Raw genomic sequence first — 27279 nt, 5'->3', positions numbered from 1 at the left:
TAAACATGTTTATGAGATCTCAACCATCCCCCTATACCTCTAGCGAATGTAGAAAAGTAAATGCATAACAATACGCACATTTAAAATTCAATTCAAGAGAAGTCCGAATCTGATGTCAGAAGATGTAACCACAGAAAATAAACAAAATGACAATAATACATAAATAACAACAGACTACTAGCAGTTAACTGACATGCCAGCTCCAGACTTCAATTAAACTGATTGAAAGATTATGATTTCATCATATGAATATCAGGCACAATCCTTCCCGTTAGGGGTTTAGTATCATACCATCATAACATATATGAGAAGAACATAACCCGTGTCATGCCAACAACTGGTTTTTTAATAAATGTGTTTAGTTCCGATGCAAAGACCCTATAAGTGAATCAATATTAACGCCAAAATAAGCAATCTTTAGTGTCCTGACAACAGTATCGTAACTATACCCCTTCTTGATAAGTCTATTTAAAGGTTTTGTTAGTTTTTGAGGTGAATACTGACATTTTTGTGCTTTATAAAGAATATTTCCATAAAAAATTGGATGTGAAATACCTGAACGTATAAGAAGTCTGCATGTTGAGCTATATTTACGAATTATGTCCTTATACCAATGATAGATGTTCCTTTCTTTGGACAAGTGCATATAGATGTGGCCCGGTTAAATAATTTAGCGAGGACAAACCCTGCAATTTAACCTGGGACAGCGATGTACAAGCACAAATATCAAACTCGGTTAAACATAGGCTTAATTCATCAAACCATTACAACAGTACAACGCAGTATAACAGTAACAAAAACTCAAACCGAAAGTTGAAGGGTATTTATCCCCAAAACAAAAAAAAAACACTATTTACAGATCAAACAATACCAGTATTAACTGACAGTTAGTTCGAAGCCAAAAATGGATAAATAAATTATCTAAAACTAAAATATCAATCATGACACATATGTCATGCCCATAATTGATAGCTTTAAATTAAAGACGTCATAAAATAAACTCATTATAGATACGATGATTTCTATTGTATATTGTATTGTCATATTGGTGGAATGGTTACAGAAAATTGATTGAGTACATTGTTATGTGTATAACGGTTTCGAAAAATTGCATTGATGGTGATGTAGACATGGACCACAATTCTTCATATGTCTAATATTTTACTCCAACAGCTGCATTTGAATTGGTACAAAACAATTCACGGGTGATATGTTGATTCGAAAAAAAAATCAATTGCTAACAAGTATTGATTTATTTTATTAGTAGCATTTGTATTCTTGAATTATATTACAGTGCGTCGCTACATGCCCAGCATTCGCTTAATCGTTCAGCACCAGGACAACAAACGCATACAAAATACTGTCTACCATTGACGTGCCTATGTTCGCATCCTTTATAATCTCTTGTACTATCCGAACTTAATTGCCTGAAAAAAATATTTATAAAGATATAGATGAGTTAGTTTTGGGTGTAAAGTTTTGTTTGCCCACAAGTCTTGTTTTCAAATAAATATTTAGTTATACCAATTATTACTTATAATAAATATTCAACTGTTGATATTTCCTGCAGCAATACTTTAACGTGTTAAAATTAGTTTAATGATAAAAACTTTACAATAATATGTTAGTATAGGTGATTATTTTTCAATGTTGAATCTGGTTTAATCATGTAATGTATTCAATTTACAGAATGCAAAAGAGTTGCGGTTATCAATTTTATAATAAAATAGTTAGCAAATCGGTATTGATGGCAATTCTTAGATTTTTTTTTTGGTTTATGTTCGTCCCAGCTTGTAATTATAGCATGGGTTGTTGTACAGGTACATGTTAACTGTTGAATATCTTTAAGATGTCTTTTTTATAAGTTTGTTTATATTGTTGTCTCGTCGACGTGCATCTTAAATCTCACTTTCCCCCCATTAAAATAAGAAACAACAAAAATGTCTATACATCCTTGTGTGTCCTTCATGGTTTATAATAAAATTGTAATGTGTAAAAATAGTAAGAGAATTTACACTATTAGGACGGAATTTACAATATCTATGCATGCAACGTGTAACTTAACACATTATTTTTTTTTTCAAATTGATATTGTCTTAATCTGTAAATAGTTGTGTGTTTTATTTTATTTCAATTTTATTTAACATCAACATTCGTTTTCACGGAGTGTCTTATACATGTCGTTAGATGGCAGTAAAATGTTTTTGTTTTAACTCAATACTCAACACTTCCACACATAAATGCAACATTCTAATGCAACAACGTTTGTAACGTTCATTTTGATTGGATAACGTCGTTTTTACATGGCATCAATTGGCAACTTGATGCTATGGGACGTACGCGCAACCGCAAACTACATATGACAGATTTTAATTACATGTTTTAACGTTGTTTTCTGTCAGTTTCATTAGAATGGAGATAACAATATTGTTTTTAAGCTCCGACGGTATCAATTGGGGATTTGATGGTCGCAAATACCCGTTTACTGTCTCCGCTAACGCGTCGCCAGTAAACTTAATTTGCGACCATCAAATCCCCAATTGATGCCGTCGGAGCTTAAAATACAATACAGTTATCTCCTAAGTAGTATACCACTGTTCACAAGTCATAAAATTAAAATTAAGAGAAAACAAATCCGGGTTACATTTAAAAATCGAACGAAACACATCAGTTATAAGAGGAAACAACCGAACAACATAATCACTAAACTGCAACAAAAGCTAACCCTGATATACATCTGCCATATTCTTGACTTGATACAGGACAATTAAGACAAAATGGCGAGTTGAACCTGGTTATGCTATTGATTGGGTTAATATATTTTAAATGCGTCAATAGAGATAGTGATTTTCTAAATTTTAAGCGTTAAATCTATTGCACCGCATACATATTATATATAACCATGCATTTTCCATATTAATAAACTCATCATAGATACTGAATTTACAGTATGATGTATACTAGAAGTAATTGTAATTTAAAATGAATCATAGAAACGTCACAACATTGCTGTACACCATGGCAATGACGTTTGAAAATAACAACATGGTCATAGAATTATAATTTTCATTGGAAACATATCTAATATAATTGGCTTTAATTTAATAATAACGTTTAATTACAATGTTTCTTGTATATCAATCCATTGTGTCTAGCCATTAGGAGTAGAAAGTAACTAATAATTACTAAATAAAAGTTTTCAGAAAAAAATAATCTTTCGGGATGTCGTCTTTGGATATTTACTTAAAATAAATTATAGAAACGTCATAACATTGTTGTACACCAAGACCAGTGACGTTTACAATTTACACCATGGCTATGATAAAAATTGGTGAACTATGGTGACCTTTATATGTTGCTGTTCAGTGTAGGCCAAGTATTCTTGTTGAAGACCGTACTTTGACCTATAATGGTTTACTTTTACAAATTGTAACTTGTACATGTTGGATTGAGAGTTGTGTCATTCATATCACATCTTCTTATATCTATGTGTTAATGGAGTAGCTATTGCTTAATAAAAACTATAAAATAATATAACCATAAGCACATTACTATGTTTAATAACAAAATATGTCAAGAATAACCTCAAAACATAAAAAAACAATCACCCAAAAAAGTTTGACTTTCATTCGATTGAATTAAAAAACAACATGAACAATGATTTTGGTGTTAAACTATTGCAAAAACATTACTCATAAAAAAGAAGCTTAATACATAGGTTTATGTAATTCAGATACAAAAAAAGGAACAATACTATCATAATGTATCTTCCCTGCGGAGTAATTTGTTTGTCTTTGAGTTGAAATATTTGTTTATGCTTTCATTTTTTTAAACTTTATAATAGTTTAGTACTTCATATTATAATTGCGTAATACTTGTGGTGATCTTAATTTATAGAGCACCATGTTCAATGTTGACGATTAGATTCACTTATCGTAAATATACTTACGTGCAAAAGTATAGATAATCACATCTCCCTGTTGTGTACGCATATTGCCTTGTACCACTACTGCCATCCCGACACTGATGAGCCGCTGGGAACCTTCTATTTCTAATTGACGTCAAATCGCCTTCAAAATAAAAAGTATTAGTCATAAACAACTAATAGTTAATACGTCAATATAACTTAACAAAAAACGACAGCTGTAACATTGTGTTGTGGTCATACCATGATTAAATGAATCCGAATGAGAAACTTAGCACTCAGGTTATAATACATTTTGTATTATATTTCTCATAAAGATAAATAGCTTAATTCGGAAGGTCACATTCATGAAAGGAAAGGGGATTGTAGTTACGACGTTCGGAAAATATCCGATATTATCTGTTAAACGGGGTTTCCATAACGGTCAACCAACTCGCAATGGTGTCCGCAAAATTTACAAAGGGATGATTTCAACTTGGAGCTTTGGTTTAATATCTTCCTTTTGAGCAGACACCCTCTATCAAGAAAATCACGATAGGAAGTACAAGCACTGGAATATCGTATCAATTGGGAGATATATAGCTCGTATGCAGGTGCTGCTGGAATGTTGCTATTTAGATATGGAAAGTTCACAATTAGAAATCTGAAATCATCTATTTTGTCGTAAAATTTTGTTTTCAACCGACCCTCATTGTCAATTTCTATATGTTAGTCAAGATATGAGGGCGATTTAACTGTATCTGTTGTATCCTTTATCTCTAGTTCGATTGAATAGATGCGTTCAACATAGTCACCAAATTTTGAATGATTTAGAAGGAGAACATCATCTATAGAGCGAAAAATAAAGTTAAAGGATATTGCTAACTTCTGATCTTTCCTCCTAAGATGTTTCTTTATGAAGTCAGCATCATAATGATAAAGAAACAAGTCGACAAAAAGAGAGGCACAATTGGTTCCCATAGGAATGCCGACAGTCTGTTGAAAAACACGTCCTCCGAACATAACAAATATGTTGTCAATAAAGAAATCAAGCATCTTGATAATGTCAAATTCAGAGATTCTTTGTTTAAATCAAAGTGATCCTTTACAAAGTAGGATTTATCCCTCCCTAAGATACAAGACAAGATACTTATATCTATGTTTGCCATTCTTTTTAATGAAACAAAGCAATTCCAACTCTTCCAATTTGTCTTTTAGTTTGGAACGTGGCATACTTGTGTAAAGTGTAGAAAAGTCAAATGTTTTATTCTATTGCAAGATGAAAGAGAGTTAGATTGTATGTACTCTAAAAGATCTTAAGCTCATAAGTCGAAAAAACACCAACAGAAAACGGCATGGCTAAAAAAGAAAAAGACAAACAGACAGACACTAGTACACATAACACATGAAAGAGATATAAAGGCTGACCAAAGACCAACCAAAAATATTTAAACTTACCCGTTAAGACTTTCGAGTTTGTTTGAACTTCTGTCACTGGATAGAGTGGGAAATTAAAACCAGTCACAAATTGTCTCAGACTTTGATGAAGATAAACAAGATCTTTTATTTCTGTTCCATTAATGATCCAATTCTGGTAAATCTTCGTTGTATTCCTATAATCAATGCTGTTTATTCCGTGGTTCTTCAAAATATAAATGAAGATGCTTATTAATGGATGTTAATTCATGTTCCTTACACATTGAAATTGAGATACAAATAACTGAGTACATATGTCTCCGTTTAATTTTCACTAGTATGATATCACAATTTGAGTTGTTATATATCTAACATATGTTTTGCCTTATACTAAGATAAGATAAGATAAGATAAGATAAGATAAGATTTATTCTATTAAAGTGTCACTATCCATTACAATATCAATATATATATATATATATATATATATATATACACATAAAGCCATAAGAACCTAACATTTAAGTAAAAGGAAGCCAGCCGAAAACGACTTATGAGACACTATCATTAAAACAAACATCTAATACATACATAAAAGGACAGCTTTGTTACATTTAAAAGTATTTCGTAGATAAAAATATAAAAAAACATATATAATTTCTAGTCGACATGTTTTCGTCGATAAAACATATGATAAAGGGAAATAGCTAAAAGAGGAACCATATTCTCATAACACATAAGATAACGAAGTTTTTCAATATCGCATAAATTCTCATAATCAACATTTGAAATACAGGCCTTGGCATATATGTCATGTCTGATATCAGAGTAAAAACAACAATTTAAAAGAAAGTGTTTTTCATCTTCAATTTGTCAACTATCACAAAAAATACATAACCGGTCTTGTAGAGGTTCTGGTGGTCTAGCATATCGACCTGTTTCAATTTCAAGTTGTAACGAACCAGCTCTGAATAGTGACAAAATACGTCGGTGGTATCTATTATTAACTACCTCTACATAAGGCTCCGTACCAATTCAAGTTTTAAACAATCTATAAAATCTTAATTTATTACCATTGACATTATTTTTATCATTCCATACTTCATGGTGCCAAGATTCTTTTTGTTATACTATAAGTAATCATTTTGGTACAGTATTTGAAATTGTTTTTGCTATTGTTAATTTGTTGTATTTGTTACTAAAACAAAACAAGTTTAGAACGAACATATTATCATGATGTATTAAACAATATCAGTTTCAACTCAAATAAGAATTATTTTTATGAAAATATTTGAACGAGTACATTGAAGGATATGCTTTTAAGTAACTTTAAAACAACACCACTTTAATCCGTTTGCATATACGACATATTTTAATTCGGAACCATTACATTTGTCATGTTTATAAGTCCCCTTTACCATTTATATATAGCTACATATATTGCTTAATTACAAATATATATCTGCAATACATCAGCGTAGTTTTTAATTTGATAACCAATTGAGATAAAGCAATTAATATAACAGAAATAGATTCTTTTAATTATGGCTTCAGAGTATCTGTATTTCTTAAATAATGGGTTTAGATTTCTCCTTTTGATGTGTAAACTCATGATATCCAATCAAATTCTGTAGGTCTTTTCTAAGCAGAAGCCTCATAATTTATATCACAAACAAGAGATATAAAAAAACATTTAAATTAAAATAATTTTACAAGATGTAACGATACCTGTATAAGATCAAGATAAAATATAGTTTTGGGAGAATAACTCGTTTTCCATGCAACTGGAAAACATATGTAAAAGGATAAACCAGAAACCATGCATTGACGAAGAAGAGAAATAAATATACCAAAAATGAAACGAAAAATGAAAGTAAAACACCATTCCATATAAAACCGTTCTCAGAGAAAACAAATACAGAGTGTTATAAACCAAATTGAGAGATGGGTTGTGTGTCAATAAGCAGCAGAAAAAATAACACAAAGTTATAAAGATTTCCAAAATGCAAAATAACACTTGATGCATTTTGCCAAAAAAACTGCTACAAGTTTTACCTTAACCAGAAATAAATGCTAGAAAGCCAGATTTTTACAGGATCGTAGGTATGTTAGGACCTATCTGACCATATGAAATATCAAAAGAATAGCCAATTTCATATACGATAAACTATGTCATAGTCCATCTCCAAAGAACACAAATTCTACAAACAAATTGTTGATACATGTAAAGGACCTACAATCCCATCCACTTTCCCAAATGTGACCAACTTGTGACTTATTGCACTAACAATAGCAACACGATGGGTGCCACAATTTTGTACCCTTCCGGAGCACCTAACATAACAACCAGTTTTTTAGTTTTAAGTTTTCTATGTTGTGTTTTGTGTTCTGTTGTGTGTCTGTTGGTCTTACTTTGTTTACGCCATAATGATGTCACCTTATTTTCGACTTATGAGTTTAAATGTCATTGATGTATCATGTGCTCCTCTTTTTCAAGCCTAAAAAGCATATTACGAAATCCATATACATTTGGGTGCTTTACAACAGAAACAACTTAAAAAAAACAGATCTGGCCTTGCATTTCCTATTATACAATCTCTCAAATAACAAAAAGAAAAATAAACATAAATATGTAAGGCATTCATTTTCATCAGGTTGATAACTTCCAAAACGCAGATGTGTGAAACTGATAACTTAAAGATGAATTATTTGAATTTCTTCGTTCTTAAACATTTAAAGAATGATTTCTTTTTTAAATTTGTATTTACCTTTAACTTATCGTTTTTGAATTTTGTTTGGCTACTCATATCATTTAAAAGAATAAAATATAACCTTATAATATATTAACAAAAATCCAGTTGGAACTAAACATATCTGGTTAATTACCTTCCCTCGAAAATAAGTATTAGATACAACACAAAGGTAACACAGAAACAGGCCGGTAACAACCGTTGCCGGATAGTTTTTCTGCACGAGTAGTCAGGTCCTTGACCTGACTAAAAGTGCAGAAAAACTATACGACAGGTTGTTTCCGGCCTGGTTTTTTTTTTGTTATTTTTGTTTTGTATCTGACTTGTACGACGTTTCAAGGAAGAAGTATTACATTTTGCCAGACTGAACATTTGAGAAACTTAAATGGCCCCAAAGCAGTAAATTAAAGTTATAGTATAAAGTTAACGCATTCTTTTTTATTTCCCTTCAACCGAGTTTTTTTTTTAGAAAAAAAATCAGGAATCCAATAGTTTGATAGAAAAAAAAAGAACCATTTCAAGTAAAAGATAAATGTTATCACATTTGAGACTTAAAATGCAACTTCGTAAAAAAGTAATATACTTAAGAAATAGTTAAGTATCAAATAAGATATCGTTTGGTTTTTATGGGTGAAACGGAAAGCGGGGAAAGGGGGGGGGGACTAAATTGATTTGAAGTAAACAGGCTGTGATCTTTATTTTGATGAAAAAATGAAGGTTGTGCCATCTCATCACCCCCTTTCATTCCCCCTTTAAAAAAAATGTTAAAATCGCACGTTTGCTGCCATATACATGAATTTAATATTCAGTTGGGGGGGGGATCCGGGGTTGGAACCCCATTTTTTGGACGATCAATGTATTTAAAAGGGGACATATAGTTGGACCCCATTTTTCCTTGGTTGGGAACCCCTTTCTTAAAATGGCTGGTTTCGCCACTGATAGATTTGATGGCGGCTTAAATATAAATTAAATACTAATATAAATATATCAAAAGAATGAATTTTCTACTTCATTAGTGAATGAAATGTTATGGATTTTGTCTTGTTATTGTACATGTATATTAAGACAACCACTTGATATATTTTTTTTTAAATTCATGCTCGTCTCTGAAAGTGTTGATCACGATTAATAAAACATGTGTTACTATATGATCCAATCGCAACCTACCGTACAAAATTGAGGACATGATAAGTTGAACGATTTTCTTCTTATTGCTGCTTATTTTGACATTTATTACACGAATACTTTTTATTTATGGGATCAATAGTGAATTGGTGAGTTGATAGGGATTTTATCTTTTGATGAGATTTGATTTTTGTTTACATATTTCCTGTATTTTTTAATTGATATATAAACGTCGGTATCATCATTTCTTTACTTCAGCATTGTCCAAAATACTATTCATGTCCAGGTATTGAAGAAAATACGTTAATTGACCGATTATTTTGCTCCATAAAAGGGGGTGTATGTTCTCTTCTGATTTTATTAACAAGTTACCTTTACAACGCCATCACCCAATATATATATATATATATATATATATATATATATATATATATATATATTTTAAATCAGCAATATTATATATATACAGTATTCGAAAAATCAGGAATCATGCAGATCAATAATTTGTTATCTGCTTTACCATAGTAATTTTTTTCCTCATTAAAATTGGGATCCAAATATGTTTTGGTTATTAGGAGAAAAACATACCCCCTTTCTTTATTTAAATTGAATGTCGAATCCCGTAGTGTACTGATATGAATAGTATTGTACTGGAAAGGTTTTAAAAAAAATATATATATTAATGCTAACGTAAATATTTTATTTAAAAAAAAAAGACCGGAAATATGTCGGTTAACCAAAAAGTTCAAATCTAATTAAAAAATAAAGTGTATCGTTTAAACAGAGTCCGTGTAACACCCGTTTTTGTACTGTTTTTCTATAGCTCTGCGGGGGGGGGGGGGGCGGGGGCAAAGTCTTACAAGCTTAAGTGCTAGATTGAATATATGTGTCCAATATGATTGTAAACCAGTTTCCGTTCGAAATGAAAGTGCACGAAACAGAGCTCAAAAAATGTTAAGTAAACATCTCATTGTTCTCATTATTCATTGGTACGTTAGAATACCTATTGCCGATAACAAAATAATCAGAATTTGAAAATTGATGTAGAAAGTAAAATCACAAAAATACTGAAATCTAAGGACAATTCAAAACGGAAAGTCCTTAATCGAATAGCAAAATCAAAAACTCAAACATATCAAACGAATGGATAACAGCTGCCATATTGCTGATTTGATACAGGCATTTTGTTATGTAGAAAATAGTGTATTAAACCTCAGCTAAGTAAGCAACCTCAAAGTAATATATTTATAAACTTTTAGATGTTTGAACAATTCATATATTGGGGTTAAGTCATGACGGCAAAGCTTGAATGTTTATCCAGATCATTATATTTACATTACTAAATGGTTTTGTTTTTCAATGCACAGTTGTTGCGTGATCGTCAGTATCTGAGGAATTCACCTCAAACCGGGAGTTATTGCTTTGCATGTACTGATTTTGTGTCATGGATGAACACCCCTTATCCTTATTTTTTTCTATTTTAACAATGGCAAAATAAAAAAGGGTTTCCCTAATAAACGTTATCATGAGGAAGTTATCAACATGATCAATATCAATTTGTGTTAATTTGTTATCAAATTTTAAAAAAATCGAAAAAATTCAGAAACTTGACTACTCATGTACTTTTCAAAATGTGTAAAGGAGTAGGTCCGGTAAGGGCCGATTTTTGCCTCAATTTTCAAGTTCATCTGACGAAATATTTAGACACTTTTTAAACACTTAAGTGTCTATTTCAATTGATTTAATTAGTTTTTGTGAAAGATTTTAAATGACTAAGTCATTAAAAACGCTCCGATTCAAGCTTAGATATGAAAAATCTATCAAATTTGCCAAAAATCGTCACTTTTTTAGAAAGTTTTTGTCAAAAATGAAAGTGGCCGCATCCGTGTTCATCCTCAACCTTTACATATATTATGTATTATCGTCAAATTCAACTTGCATTTTAATATTATGAATGAACACGAATGCGGCCACTTTCATTTTAGACAGAAACCGTCTAAAATTAAACTAAAATGCTTATTTTGTGAAGATTTCAGTAATTTAGCATGACTTTATGATGCTAGTACCCGATATTTGTGCATTGTATTGTCAAAAACAGCCCATATTTATGTAGCAGAATCATTCTACTTTCCAATAAATAGCTTCATGATTACAATTTCACATTTTTGTAAAACTGCTATATTTTGGGGCCAAAAAGGGGTCTTACTGAACCTACTCCTTTAAAGTAAAAGAAAATTGTTCTATCATGTTTATTGTGAAATATTTTGTCATCTTTTCAAAAGCTTGCCCAAAAAACGTAATACATACGCAATTATCAAGCTTTGTAGTAAACACAATAATTTTCTTGATTATGCTTTTTTTTCACCATTGGAAAACAAGCTTTATTGTATTTGAATAAAGTACTTTTACATATATTATTTGTGAGCTATTTTGATATGTATAAATATAAATGTAAAAGAAGCTGGTGTAATTAGTTGCTAATTCATTTCAACTTATTTTGCTTTTACAAATCTTTGACAACACTAGGATGTATTTACCTTAATTGAACTAATCATTTACGAAGATATGTTGCCAAAATAGATTGTTCTTATGACAAGTAAAATATTCCTCATGGGGACCTTAATTTGCAACCTTGTTTGATAGAATACGCCACAAGTCTGAGTTGGAATACTGTAGATTATGTTAAACACACGTTTGTCTTAATTATACATATCTGATACTACATAACCGATATTCTTTAGATTTAAAACCACTTTACATACTTCTTTAAAGTCTCAATACAGGTAATAATAATGTTTTTCTTTAATATCTTTTGATAATATTTTGAAAAAAGATCCCAATTTCATTTTTTCAATTTTATTATATTTAGAATTCTCAATATGCTATATAATGAACATTCTTAAGGTTTTTCCCATATTTTATATTTCAATAAAAGACTTTTGTAGACAAAATATTGCATCTATAAAAGAGAGACGGAGGATACCAAAGGGACATTCAAATTCACAATTTGAAAATAATTTATGCTCAAGGATAGCATTTTTCAGCTCTAATTTTAAAACAACATTGGAAAATGCTTTGTCCTTCAATTTTTTATTTTAAATTGAAGTTGAAAAAAAATGTACTTCATCCATTCAAACTATCTGATGTCTGATTTAATTTTCCATTACATTCAGCTGTATACACTTGGACATATAGCAGTTTTGTGCGGGTCGTATCTCAGACTTCACAACTTGACTTTTATTGATTTATTGAATCACATTGAATGAAATACATTCCAGTGACCGAAGACATCTTTTTTTCATTTAATTTTTAAAGAAATCCAACACGTAACATTTGGATACCAAAAAAACTACCTAGAAACTTTAAGAGTTTAAGGACAAATAGGGACATAATAATTGCTTCTGATTTAGCTTAAGGGATTGTTTTTAAGGGAATCGGAAACTATGTTTTAAAAAGAATGTCTTAAAATATCATGTCTTTGAAATCATTTTAGTAAGAAAGATCTGTCCACTGAGCTTGTCGTACAGTGCGTAGCTTAAACCTTAGTTTCTTAATATTTCTGATTTAATCTCTGAATAGGAAAGTTTGAATGTATGTTAAAAAATCAAATCAGACACATGCACTGATTAATAAGTTGGTGATACCCTTACGGACCAGCATTCTAACTTAGTTATCGACAATAAATAATAAAATGAAAATAATATTTTTAAATTCTATTGTAATTCGGAATAATTTGTGATTTTTTTTTACTTTTTACAACACTTTTATCAAAGTCAAAAATTGACCAAAAAAAATTATTTATACCAGTTACATTAAGGAAGTATTCTTCTGACTTTTCTGTCTCGTTCAGTCTCGTTGAAATCTCGTTCTTGCATTATTTCCAAAACATGTGATAGAAGTGGAAAATATCAAAGAATTTTAAAAATGTTATAAGCAAACATAAATCTGTGAAAAAATTGTGTATTTACAATGAATGGTTTTTGCGTAATCCAGTTTTCAAATTCTACGACCAATCAAGTCAGTATTTTTAGTCAAATTTTTGAGAAAATTGGTGAGGGATACAAAAAATGATTTTACAAGAATAATGTACATCCCACATCATTTTGGTCTTTTCAAATTTCTTAGATACGTCTTTTTTTTTCATTCATTTATAACAAAAAAGTTGAAATAATATGCATTTTGTTCTGAAAACTGAGAAAAATCACAAAAATACAAAATTGACAACATGGTAAATTTTACACAAAAAAGCGTCAAAATATGATAAAACATTCTTATATTAACACCTACCTATAGTTTTTGTAAGTAACATTTATTCAGATTGGTCCACTTCATCTTTATAGAAAGTAAGAGAAAAAGTTTAATTGTGGAACTGTGATTTGTTTCATGATAATAGCCCAAAAATAGGTAAAAATCGATGAAAAAATGGAAAATCATCAAAATTGGGCATTTTCAAAGGGCCGTAGCAAAAAAAGAAGTGCACCACCATATGATTTTTTTTTCACCAATTATTTTGTTACAGTCTTATAAACCCAAAAATCAGATTAAGAAAAAAAGTTTAATTCTAGAAATGTTTAGCTCCTCAGAGGTGTACATCCTTAAATGACAGGGTAGAAAGCTTCAAATTGTCATAAAATTTTAATTAAATAACAATTATTTTCCATTGTAAGTCTTATTTTTATAGACACATAGCACGGTTACTAAGGTTTTATATGGTGATTTTGCAAAGATCTCATATAGCTTTATTTCTTAAAAATGGCCTCTCTACATAATACCAACTAACATTCATCACTTTTGGTTACTATATGCACGAATATTCCCCAAAGGAATGAATATTCTATACAACCTAGTATGCATGTACATGCTATATAGGCAAACATACTTCTTGTTCCAGGACGCTGATCTATTGTATTGGGTGTATATACTAATTGATCTACAAATTCTGATATCAGAGTATTACAAAAATATATAGTACATGTTGTGTATTGATTGAAGTATCCCCTCGTCAAAAGTTGGTTTTAAAAAAGGGATCAAATCCACAACAAAACAAAATATAGCGGCAAAAAATCAGTAGACTGAAATTGAGTGGTTCTGGATTTTCATTTATTGTTTTGCCGTTGTTTTGTTGGTTTGAATTGTTACATATTTTGTCATATTGGACCTTTTGTTAACTGACTAAACGGTATTTTGTTATCATTGTTGAAGGCCTTACAATGAAATGTTGTAGGTTGCATCCACATTATTGGGGCTGTTTGGTGTTTGAGAATTCTGACAAATCGCTATGGAACGCCACAGCTGTCTTATGTGGTTCTCTGATATTACTTTATGTTGTTTTATCATTACTTAATAATAGTTTGTCTTTATTTGATATGGTTTTGACATTACGTAATGATGTTTTAATATAACTCAATATGGAATAGTCATTACTTAATGATATTTCGATATTATACGATATGGTTTCGTATTGACTTGATATAGTTTTGTTATTACTCAATATGGTTTTGTCATTACTCGATGTGGTTTCACCATTATTTAATATGGTTGTGTCATTAGTCAATGTGGTTTTAACATTACTTGATGTGTATGTGACTTGACGTAATGTAATTGTTTCATTACTTGATGTGATTTTGTTATTTCGTAATGATGATTTGTCTATTCTTTTTATGGTTTTAACATTACGTAATGATGTTTCAAAATTTGACTATTTTAAACTACTTGATGTGCTTGTTTCATTATTTGATGTGGTTTTGTCATTCTTCGATGTGGTCCTGTCATTCTTTGATGTGGTTATCCCATTACAAGTTTGATGAGGTAAAACCACGTGACCAATTCGGAAAAACCTGTTCTATTTTTAAATAGATTTTTATGTTGTATGACTGTGCCTTTAATGAATTAGGCCATCCATCTAATTAGTATTCAAACTAAAGTTCGGGTTACTGTTTAAGTTAAACTTTGAGTGAGTTTTCGAATGAAAGTCATACTTATAATTAAAGTTCTAGTTAGAATTGATTTTCGAATTGGACTTCGAGTTTGAGTCAGATTCAAAGGCAGAGTTCTAGTTACAACTTTGAGTTTTAGTCACTTCTTGAGGTAGAGTTTGAGTTGGATTCGAATTTAAGTCTCATTTAGAAATTATTAAAATTTTGAGTTGAAATTCAAGCTATTTTATATGTCTTTTTGAGTTCGTAATTAAATTTTCTATCGCGGAACAAGGGCTTTTGCTTGGGCTTCCGAAAAGAGGGCTCCGGGATATGCGTACTAAATAAACAATGTTGCAGTATACAAAACACAACATAGGAAGGAGTTGAAATAAAGTTAGATGTGGTGTGATTGCCAATGAGAGAACTATCCACCAGAGTTTATATGCAGTGGATGTAAGAAATCATATATCGGCAACCGTTCAGCCTTCAAAAATCCGTATAGTCAGCTATAAAAAGGCCACCATGCACTATGTGAAAAAGATTCAAACGAAAAAACTAACGGTCTATTTTACAAAAAAACAAATTTGACACATATGTATACAACGACAAAAATTGAACTTCATGCTCTTGACTTGGGTCAGGTACATAAAGAAAGTGCACGTGGTGGAGTTTAACATGTATGTGAGAGAACATCGAACTGTAACAGTAGTGTAACAGCACAACACGAGAAAAAATGTAAACTAGACAAATCGATGCCCCCGCACTCCACTCATTGAACCGCTTGTACCCCAAAAAGGACAAAGTTCATTATTTTTATCCCATAAGAGGAAAAATAATGAAAAGAAAAACCCTGACCACATGCACACCATCAATACATGTACAAACAGCTAGCAGAGTGATAAATTCCTAGCATTCAATTTGTAGGAGGAGTTATCTGGAAACGCCCTACTAACTAAATTTACAAAATTTCCCAAAAATAACAAAGTTCAACTTTCTCCCGAAGAGCATATATTAATAAAAATTAAACCCTGACCACATACAGCACACCTTCAACATATATGTATAAACAGACAGTAAGGAGAAAACTTACTAGGATTCAAACTGTTGGAGGAGTTATGGAGAATAACTACATGTATATACCCATAATGGGACGGAAAGACGGACGGACAAATGTTAAACACTATGCCCCCAACTTTCAGTTGCTGTAAAGTTGCGGTGGCTTAAAAAACATTTCAATTGGCTGGCTCAATAGATCGGTATGACTGGGTAATTTAAATCCATCGGGGTGATCTCGGGTTCCCTAGAAAGGTAAGGAGAGTCTGCTCAACGTGTGGCAACCGTCGTGTTATTTGCGAAATTACAAACCGAGTGATGTGGTCTTATTTGGAAGTTCACATTCGAGTAAAAGATGAAGGAGCATGTTCGCCGTCACATGTGAAACAGATATTAAAAAAAGTTTATTTTTCAATCCGTGCGAGGTAGATCAGAGAATTCAATTTATTAAAAGTAAAAAGATTGATATTCGTATATATGTTCAAATGATCATTATTTTTTTTAGAGAATTCTTATTTCATAGTATTGATGCTTTGTCGTTTAGTCCGAGCCCCCCTCCTCCGATTTTACTGTGTCTTAAGTGTGATTTGATTTTTTTTTAACGAAAACGTATTAGTCTTTTGATTTGTGTCGAGCCTGCGACATAAATGTAGCGGCAGTGAGACACAACAACGTCATCGAAAGTGGCGTCATTTCGGGACCTTTTATAGCTTACCATGGGTTATGGGTTTTGCTCATTGTTGAAAACCATACAGTTTTGTTTTAGTAAAATAAAACCGAATTAAACTGTTTTGACCTGATAAATTTATTACCTCCATGAAGTGTTTTAAAACTTGTATAGGAGTTTTTCTTCAATATCTAGAAAAAGCATCTACAGAAAAACATTTTTTTATATTTTTTGACCGATGAATGTACAGCTCATCAACATTACGCTTTTACACTGAAAGCAGCAATATCAGGCGAGACACAGCGTTTCGTGGACTTTTTTACAAATTTATTATAATACTGCTTCTATTTGAAAACTTATAGATCAAATAACAGGACCAAGTGGTTTGGGGATATCCCAATTATGTCCGAAATACTGTAAAAATTTTAGGATTTTATTTTTTTTATTATTGTCTGCCGTTTTCATACCAAATAACTCTGAACAACCACTCGAACTTTAATTTGATTTTTAACTTTGGCGATACCCATCCAAAGCACATTAAACAAACGACATATTGAAATCTGTTAAAAAATAGATTTTTTCACATTGTGCATGGTGGCCTTTTGTAGCTGACTATACGGAGTATTGCAGGCTGAACGGTTGCCGATATAAGATTTCTTACATCCACTGCATTTAAGTGAAACTCTGGTGGATAGTTGTCTCATTAGCAATCACACCATATCTAACTTTATTTCAACTCCTATGTTGCGTATTGAATACTGCAACATTGTTTATTTAGTACGCATATCCCGGAGCACTCTTTTCGGAAGCCCGAGCAAAAGCCCTTGTTCCCGGCGATAGAAAATTTAATTACGAACTCAAAAAGACATATAAAATAGCTCGAATTTCAGCTCGAAATCTTAATAAAAATTAGACTTAAATTCTAATCCTACTCAAACTCTACCTCAAGAAGTAACTCAAATTCAAAGTTGTAACTAGAACTCTGCCTTTACATGTGACTCGAACTCGAAGTCCAACTCGAAACTCAATGCTAACTAGAACTTTAATTATAAGTATGTATTGACTTGAATTCGTAAACTAACTAAAAGTTTAACTCAAACAGTAACCCGAACTTTAATTTGAATACTAATTAGATGAATGGCCAAACGCATTCAAGGCACATACAATATGGAAATCTAACTAAAAATATAACAGGTTTTTCCGAATTGGTCACGTGGTTTTACCTCATCAAGTAATGGGATAACCACATCAAAGAATGACAGGACCACATCAAAGAATGACAAGACCACATCAAATAATGAACCAAACACATCAAGAAGTGTAAAATAGTCAAATTTTGAAACATTATTACGTAATGTTAAAACCATATAAAGAATAGACAAATCATCATTACGAAATAACAAAACCACATCATGTAATGAAACAACTACATTGCGTTAAGTCACATACACATCAAGTAATGGTAAAACCACATTGACTTATGACACAACCATATTAAATAATGATGAAACCACATCGAGTAATGACAAAACCATATTGAGAAATGACAAAACTATATCAAGTCAATATGAAATCATATCGTGTAATATCGAAATATCATTAAGTAATGACTATTCATATTGAGTTATATTAAAACATCATTACGTAATGTCAAAACCATATCAAATAAAGACAAACTATTAATAAGTAATGATAAAACAACATAAAGTAATATCAGAGTATCACTTAAGACAGCTGTGGCGTTCCATAAATCGCCTTTTTCTATGCTCAATTTACTTGAATATGTATTCATGAATATCCCCTAACAATGATACATTTTTTAGATAATTACCATACATTTACAGGTTTGTTCTTTTAGTTGTCATGCATTCAGTCTTTGAATAATTACATACCCACATGTGAGCAATGTTTTCAATTGTACTTGGAGCATCGGGATATATTGATTTGTCCAGATGTCCGATCAAACACTGTTGTGTTTCAGGCATGCACGATATGTAATGTCCCTGTAATGGAATAACAAAACTAAGATAAAGTTTAATATGAAATTAGCAATCAAAAGTAGATAACAAATTCAATCTCCTGTACAACGCCAACATTACTGCCGTACACATGATTAACACTCAATACACATGCATTTCAATCACGTTGTACAAAGGAAGTTTAAATGTGACTCATCATAAAAAGTACTTAGAAGACACAAAAAGAATTCATCTTCAAGTAGAATTTCACATATGTAAATACATCGATATTTCAAAACTATTTGAAACAATATGACTCTTGTTTTAATTCCTTTTGGTATTGTTGAAACTAGAATTCAAATGGTTCTGAAAGTATTTGAATAAGATTAGTCGTCCAGATACATGTATAAGTCGGAATTGCAGTTTCAATTTTTATATTGAATTGATACATCGGTTTTGGCCAACTTGACATCAACATTTATGTAGCTGTCCTGTAGCATGGCTCCTACTTGAAGTTACATTTTCATTCGTGCTTGTTCATTTTGTCTTACATTCTCCTTAATAAGATTCAGATAGTGTTTGGTGTTTTGTGGTGCCATTTTGGTTTTAATAATACCCCTTATTTCATATGGAATGGCTCGTTCTTTTTGTGCGTACACGATGATATTTCTTTTCAGACACACATGCAATGGAGTATGGAGACTTATTCGAATTGAGCAATACATATCTTAATTAATACTTGAAAAAAAAAACACAAAATAGTGTACTTGTTTATCTTACCTTATTAAAATCCTGCATTGTATGTGATTCAAGTATGTTGTTGTGTTTTGGATTGTGATAATGCACAATGTTTTCGTATATGTTACTCTTTATTCGCTGCACAAAACGGGCTTGGCCTTCAGTCACTCTGATGTTTATGTCCTACAATTATTTTTGAAATGAATATCAATACTTACAACAGACTAAACACGAATGTTATACAATTGTCCTTAAGATATTAACAACATGAAATTAAAGATACAAAATTACAAGCCTGGTACCGTTGATGATTTTTTTAAAAGGAGAACTTAAAGTATACTCTATTCTTTATTCCTTTCGAAAAAAGAATAGGCAATCGATTCTAAACTGCGATATTTGATTCAGACGTATCAAATGTAAACATTTATTTATTTGTTCTATATAAAAAAAGTCTACTAAATGGCCTATTGATATAGCCTCAACAATGAATGCATATCAATTTTACAAAGATGTCAATATTCTATTTTAAGAGAGAGAGAAGCTATCCGAACACATAAATTATAAAAAAAAAGTGGCGAAAAATGTTGGAAGTTACCACTGCTCATGTCTACCAGTTTTTATTAACATCAGCAATATGAAGGGTGCCACGGATCTTCTTACCCTTCCAGAACACCTGAAACCAGCCCGGGTTTTTGATGTGGTTCGTGTTGCTTAGTCCTTAGTTTTCTATGTTGTTTCTTGTGTACTATTATTTGTCTAGTTGGCTTTTCTTGTTTTGCCATGACGTTGCCGGTTTATTTCCGATCTATGAGTTTGACTGCCTCTCTGATATATTTCTCCCTTCTTTTAGTGTAATAGCACTAGTTTGCTGGAAATCAATCTTAATTATAATGGCACATACTGATAGTGGGTGATTATCTCATAATGCATTGTGCTTTTTTAGTTCGTTTTGTTTTGTCATGATTTAGCAGCAGCATTTTGAATCAAGAATTTATGAACTTAGCATTTAGAGTGGTATACCAAATTGCCTTCAAATATAACTCCATTGCACGTACTGGAAGGCCAATACACTGGCTCTTAACACTTTTGACTGTGACTCTTCTAATTAACTTAAGGATGTAACGTCATGTTTTTGATTTATTTTATTTATTTAAGCTATTATGAAACGTATTCATTTACATTTTTTTAATTGAATAACGGCTAATGAAAACACGATGGAACTGGGACTCATACCAATTTTTTTTTAAATAGTAATTTCGTCTGTCATTCAATATGTTCAAAGGAGTTGCAATATTTAAAAAAATCAATTTTGTATATCACTCTTAATGATAAATGCTGATCATATGTTGGCAAAAAATATGAAAATACAGATTTTGTAAATTTCAATTCAATAGCGCACGGATGACCTTTATCAATCATGTAAAATATGTGATATCTATGATACATTATATTTCATCATTTTATTATTTTAAATTTTCATATGAATCAAAACCATAAAGAACATTTCGTTGTCTACAAATGTTATTACCAATTTTCCAGTGTCATGGTTTTCACATGACACAACAGCAAATGATAAAAATACTGCAAGTAAAAAGTAAGCATCCATTCTGTTGGTCGTTTGGATTAACCTAAATTAAAAGAAAATTATATCATTTTGAACTTCACTTCATACTGATTAAATGAACTACCAATATCTGTCATTAAGGACGTAGTTTTTTCGAAGAAAACATGTCACGCCAGCAGAAGTACGTTTAATAGGCTGAATTAAATATAGAAAAATAGTTTCAAGTTAATGTATAATATGCAATGTAAGTAGTCATTATTTCTAACCCGTATTGCTCTAAATATATTTCTAATTCTTGATTGGTCATTCTTCAATAAGAACAGTTTTTCTCCCAGAAAGAATAACATCGTTATGCTTTTGTTAGGTATAATGAGTAAACTGTTTGTCAATCAATGCATACTAATAGGGATTGCAACGAGTACTCTAGTACTCAATTACTTACTCGGAAGGCTGAGTAATCGAGTACAATTTTACAACCCAGATACTCGTTTGCATTTTATAAATCTTGAAACATTTCTCTGTACATTTCCCCTCACTTTCGTTCCCTTTGAAATATATTTCGTAAATGAATGAATTAATAATATCTATGAACAATGTAAATACGTTTATCCCTAGACTAACATGTGTTATAATTTAGTCTCAGGTTTATCTGTTATGGCCTATAAAGGATGGTGTAAACTTTCCAAAACATGTATGGTGTAATGGTGTATGGCATATGGTGCAGTGGTATAAGTTGTATGGTGCTATAGTGCTATAGTGTATGGTGTAAGGGGAATGATGTAAGGGTGTACGAGGAATGGTGTGATTGTGTAATGTGTATATAATACGTAGAGATTATAAAAATTTTATATTTTCAATAATCTGGTTTAATTCAATCAAATATTTGTGTGGGTACGTGGGTGTTGTAGTCTGTAGCTCATTGCCATATTCGGCATGGCCATAGATGGCGCTCGCAGCTTGAATCAGAATTTTGGAATTCCCGTATCAGCTTGAATCAGAATTTTGGAATTCCCGTATCGGGCACTTGTTAATTTACTGTCGACTAGAAAGCAGGTGTTACACAAATAAGTTTAACTTTTTAAAAGAAAAAGAAAAGATGCCAAACAAAAGTAATGCCATAGATCAATATGTCTCTACCATACTAAATCTCCAACTTGGACTTGATAAGTTACTGTTCCGAGTTTATGAGCGATAACTCCTTGTATCCACTTGTTATTGTCTCTATAGTCTCTTTAAGATTTGGACTCCCTACTGGATGCAAAAAGTTTTTTTTTTACCATCTTGTCATTTTATTATTTTTCACTGTGGAGCTAATGAGTTTACAGATTTACAATTGACAGGGAAGGGTTTAATTGAAAATGTAAAATGGTCTACCCTACGTTACCAGGCTTAATTTAAAAAGGTTATTATAATATGGTCTTCAATGCTACAGCGCGATACTGGCATTTTGCACCCTTGAATGCGGGTACCATAACAGAGCAGAACAGAAAAAGGGTGTATTCAGTGGTCAAAGACTTTGTTATAGAAAATGGGGGGAAAGCTATATTACATGAGAACATTAGGGCAAGTGAAGTGTCTTTATACAGAACAGATGGAACTCATTTGTCACAAACTGGAAATCAGGTTTTCTTAAATAATATACAAAGGGGGTGTCTTTCCAACGCACAACAAATTCAACTTTTCGAAAGATTCAATAATAAAAAAATTGTGGAGGTGAAAACCCAAGTCAGATTTGGTAGCTGACTTGGGCTCTCATGTGGCGGTCCAGGGAGACTGGTAGTGACTGGGGGATTATTTCATTCGGTCCTTGCTCTGGGCCTGACAAGTTCTAAAATTTGCAGGTTAGTGGTAACGGTGGGGTCTACAGATTGGTGACTCTGGGAGGACCTCCTCCACCTCATCTTATAGAGAGGAGGCCTACACCTGCCAACAGGTGGGGCACTAATAACTCGAGCATTGTAATACGAGTGTTTCCCCAGTCACTCCCCATGGTAGGTGGTGGTGTAACCGTGTTTAACTACCAGGGGTTTTATGACACTATGTCAACTACATGGTATAGGTAATCGGTAGCCACCCTGGCGCCTCAACTAAATATTAGAGAATACTCTGTAGCCAAAGTAATGCCACAAAGTAAAAATGTATATTCTAGTCATGAAAATGTAAAAAAGGTTGGTGTAATAAAATGTATGTTTAAATCAAAGGATTGTTTTTGTATACGTTGTAAATGAAAAACAGAGGATGGAACCTTTACCCAAATGAGTATAATATACAGAAAGTCTGTAGTATTTTAATTTTGGTATTTATGAACTACAATTAACAACAGACAAAGAGAGACAACTATAGATTAATTTTATAATCACTTTGTGATTAAAGGAAGGACTTCAACATAGTTAGAAAATACGTCAACAACTCTTGATCGTTGTTCTTCATATCATTGTTATTCGTTCAGTAATGATATAGGGTCTTCTTCTATGAGTATTGCAATTAATAGAGATTATAAAAAAATGATATTTTCAATAACCTGGTTTAATTCAAGCAAATATTTGTGTGGGTGCGTGGGTGTTGCAGTCTGTAGCTTATTGCCATAATCGGCATGGCCATAGATGGCGCTCGCAGCTTGAATCAGAATTTTGGAATTTCCGTATCAGCTTGAATCAGAATTTTGGAATTCCCGTATCGGGCACTTGTTAAATTGCTGTCGACTAGAAAGCAGGTGTTACACAAACAAGTTTACATTTTTAAAACACGCCCACCCTCCCTATGAAAATATGTGCTGCTGTTAAATTACACTGTTTGCAAATGTATGAATTATTTTAAATATTAAGGGTGTTCTTATCCCAGGTAGTACACCTGAGCCGTATAAGGCACAACTTTTTGGAACTTTTTGTCCTCAATGCTCTTTAATTTTGTACTTGTTTTAGCTTTCGAACTTTTATTTTCTGAGTGTTACTGGTAAATAAAGGCAACAGTAGTATACCGATGTTCAAATAAGTCTTGTGAAGACGAAACGCGCGTCTGACGTATTGAATTATAAACCGAATACCTTTTGATAGCTATTATTCGTTTGTTTCTCTATCTTATATGATCTCCCATTTAGTTGTATTGTAGTCCTGTCATGTAGTGTTATCATTTTAATGTTATATTTAACATTTCTATAAAAGCCGAATGTTTGGCTAGCCACAAAACAAGATTCAAGTCAATATTTTTTTCTTATAATGTCCTGTACCAATTCATGAAAATGGCCATTGTAACATTATAGTTCGTTAATGTGTGTGTTACACTTTAGTGTTGTAATTTTGTTGTGTCGTAGTTCTCCTCTTATATTAATGATGTGTTTCCCTCGGATTCAGTTTGTGGTCCGGATTTGATTTTTCTCAATCGATTTATGAATTTCGAAAAGCGGTTTACTACTGTTGCCTTTATTTGTTGTCGCACGCTTTCTTTGAAATTAATTGAATAATGGATAATTTCGGATGGGATGGTGTAGATAAAATGTGAAAGGTGTAATGTTCACAAATGTAACGTTTATGGTGTAATGTCACAGGGTGTCTGATGTAATGGTGTATGGAATTAGTGGGAAGTTAACACAATCTGAGAACTGTAGGTAATTATTTAGAAACGGTGGTTCGTTATTCATTATTATGTTGACACATAAAGAGGACTAGCGATATACCAATAGCAAAGGAAGTTTTATTGTGTTTGAGTTCTGCACCAATACACAGGTAAAAAATGCTTACATGAATTTCATATGAATCTCACGTGAAAATCACATGACAAATTTCACGTGAGATTCACCTCAAACGAGCTTACACATGAAACTCACGTGAAAATTTTCATGTGAATTTCATGTGAATTGAGATTCAGACGAATCTGATGGGAATTTTTTCGCATGAATTTCACTTTACTAAGAAAAATAGTTTGTAATTTGCCAGTAAACATATTTGAAGGTTGTTGACAGATAATTTTTGGTAATTCTTTAATCTTTTTCAGACAAGAAATGTCTGCAGTATTGGTAACTGATATGCTAATTAAAGGTCAATCATGATACCAAGTCTGAAAACGAACACTTCATTTTTTTAACATAAATAAGGCCGTTAGTTTTCTCGTTTGAATTGTTTTACATTGTCTGATCGGGGTCTATTATAGCTGACTATGCGGTATTGGCTTTGCTCATTGTTGAAGGCCGTACGGTGACCTATAGTTGTTAATGTCTGTGTCATTTTGGTCTATTGTGAATAGTTGTCTCATTGGCAATCATACAGCATCTTCTTTTTTATACTTACACGTTTAAAGGACATTTTAAAGTAAAAAACTTAAAAGACGCTTTCACATCAACTCATGACGTCAGTTCTAAAAGGAAGATATATCATACACCATGTACACGGCAAACGAACTTGGACTGAGTTATGTGCATTTACTTGAATTAAGTTTACAAGCATACTATACTGATGATGTTCTATCATAATATCAACTATCAAATAGTGATGTATTGGCATTGTGATCGCCGTTTGACATGTCCATTCAAACAATAAAGGTAAATTGCACGTGCAAAGCTGATGAACGTTGATTCTATCATTTCTGCAAGTATGACTTGATTTAAGAAATGATTTCCATCATAGAGTTCAGAATAATGGTTAGAAGCTTTGAAAAGAGTCCGCTTTAAAGCTCCCTTGCATGTGTAACATCATTAAGAAAGTTTTTTTGAAATGCAATGTTATCGAATCACACGTAAAATTTCCATTACGGAAACGTACGGTAGAATTGTATTCTGCAATGATTTGTTCATTTTCGGATGGGATGGTGTAGATGAAATGTGTAAGGAGTATGGTTCAAAACAATGTAACGTTTATGAAGTAAAGGCAGAAGGTGTATGGTGTATGGTGTAAATAAACTCATCATAGATACAAGGACTAAATTGTGTATATACGCCAGACGCAATGTGTATGGTGTTATTGCGAAATAAACACAATCCGAGAACTTTAGTTAATTATTTAGAAAAGGTGGATCGTTATTCATTGTTTTGTTGAAACAAACAGAGGACTAGCGATACACATAACCAAGGAACAGGTTATATTGTGTTCGATTTCTGCCCCAATACTGTCTTTTTTTAGGTTGTCAATCCATTCATCATATTATAATCAGGGTAAGGAAAGGTATTAACCAACATACCTCAACCCAACACTAATCAAAACTGTTCACTGGACGTTTACGATTTATCTTCCATACGATATGTTACACATATTATATTACTAGTACATTTTTCTATCGCACCGTGGGTAACATATCACGTTGTGGTTAATTTAAAAATTAACGCCGTCACATGGTTACCCCTATGTAGCCGTAGTAGTTATCAAAATTCATAGGGGTTCATGACGTCACATTGACTGTCAGTGGTGACGTCATCTATCAATGTTGTTGTGTTTTATTGTTAATTCTTCTACAAAACACTGGAGAAAAAGTTGCACGAGCAATACATTTGTTAAAGGTACATTACTGACCTCAATACGGACTATAGAGGTTAAAATAAATCCGTAGGGAATTCGGGATGGAACATTTAAAAATTAAAATTCTTTTTTGAAAATGACAAATTACACAAAGATTGCCAACCATTAGTCTTATTTGTATCATTTTCTGGTGAACATAAATAAATTCAATACACACACATTACAAACGTAATAAATACTTATAACTCATAGTGGTCAATGTTTACAGTACGTTTCTGTACAGTTTACAATTAAGGGATAAAACATTTACACTTTGCATAAAGATTACCAAAACGTAATATAGATAACTATAGCACATTTAAATTTTTTGACAATACAACTAAAGATTATTCATATGCAATCAACTTCATAAGTTGATTAAAAAAAACTTTTAAAAAAACTTCATATTTGACAATTGAATTTTAAAAGAAAAGAAATATATAGTTGTGGCCTGAAACAATCAATCATTACTATTATACTATACGTAAACCTTGTGATCTGCTGTTATCTTTATGAAAAGTCCTGCTTTTTCTAAATTATCATATTATTGGTCTTTCCTTTCAATGCATTAAAGAGTCATAAAAGAATATATGTATACTCCTATTTAAATGCTTGAAAATGTAAAATATGAATAATGAGGTTCTTACCGTAAAGTTAAAATGTGCTCTACTGCAGTAAGTGCAGATATGAACATAAGGAGAGG

General features: G+C 31.7%; 1 protein-coding gene across 1 annotated transcript; it reads right to left on the bottom strand.

Annotated features, from left to right (window-relative positions):
- Positions 1–1238: 1238 nt before the first annotated feature.
- LOC143042757 (uncharacterized) lies at positions 1239–27279 on the bottom strand. The gene is made up of 7 exons (XM_076215215.1): positions 27224–27279; positions 21058–21157; positions 19572–19712; positions 18726–18836; positions 5363–5546; positions 3950–4070; positions 1239–1427 (listed from the first exon to the last, which is right to left on the bottom strand). The coding sequence occupies exons 1-7, from the start codon at positions 27268–27270 to the stop codon at positions 1289–1291; spliced, it is 843 nt and encodes a 280-aa protein (XP_076071330.1). The 5' UTR covers positions 27271–27279; the 3' UTR covers positions 1239–1288.

Source organism: Mytilus galloprovincialis, chromosome 8 (genome assembly GCF_965363235.1).
Source record: "Mytilus galloprovincialis chromosome 8, xbMytGall1.hap1.1, whole genome shotgun sequence".
Classification (NCBI taxonomy): Eukaryota; Metazoa; Mollusca; class Bivalvia; order Mytilida; family Mytilidae; genus Mytilus; species Mytilus galloprovincialis.
The sequence above is the reverse complement of the archived record's forward strand: the minus strand, read 5'-3'. Positions and strand labels throughout refer to the sequence as shown.

What these genes read in the sequence shown, in the direction of transcription:
- LOC143042757 (XM_076215215.1), bottom strand. Translation starts at nt 27,270, where the DNA reads ATGTTCATATCTGCACTTACTGCAGTAGAGCACATTTTAACTTTACG. An exon ending in ACCATGACACTGGAAAATTG is followed by an intron (nt 19,713 to 21,057) that starts GTAATAACATTT and finishes AAATAATTGTAG; the next exon opens with GACATAAACATCAGAGTGAC. An exon ending in GATTATCTATACTTTTGCAC is followed by an intron (nt 1,428 to 3,949) that starts GTAAGTATATTT and finishes TATTTTTTTCAG; the next exon opens with GCAATTAAGTTCGGATAGTA.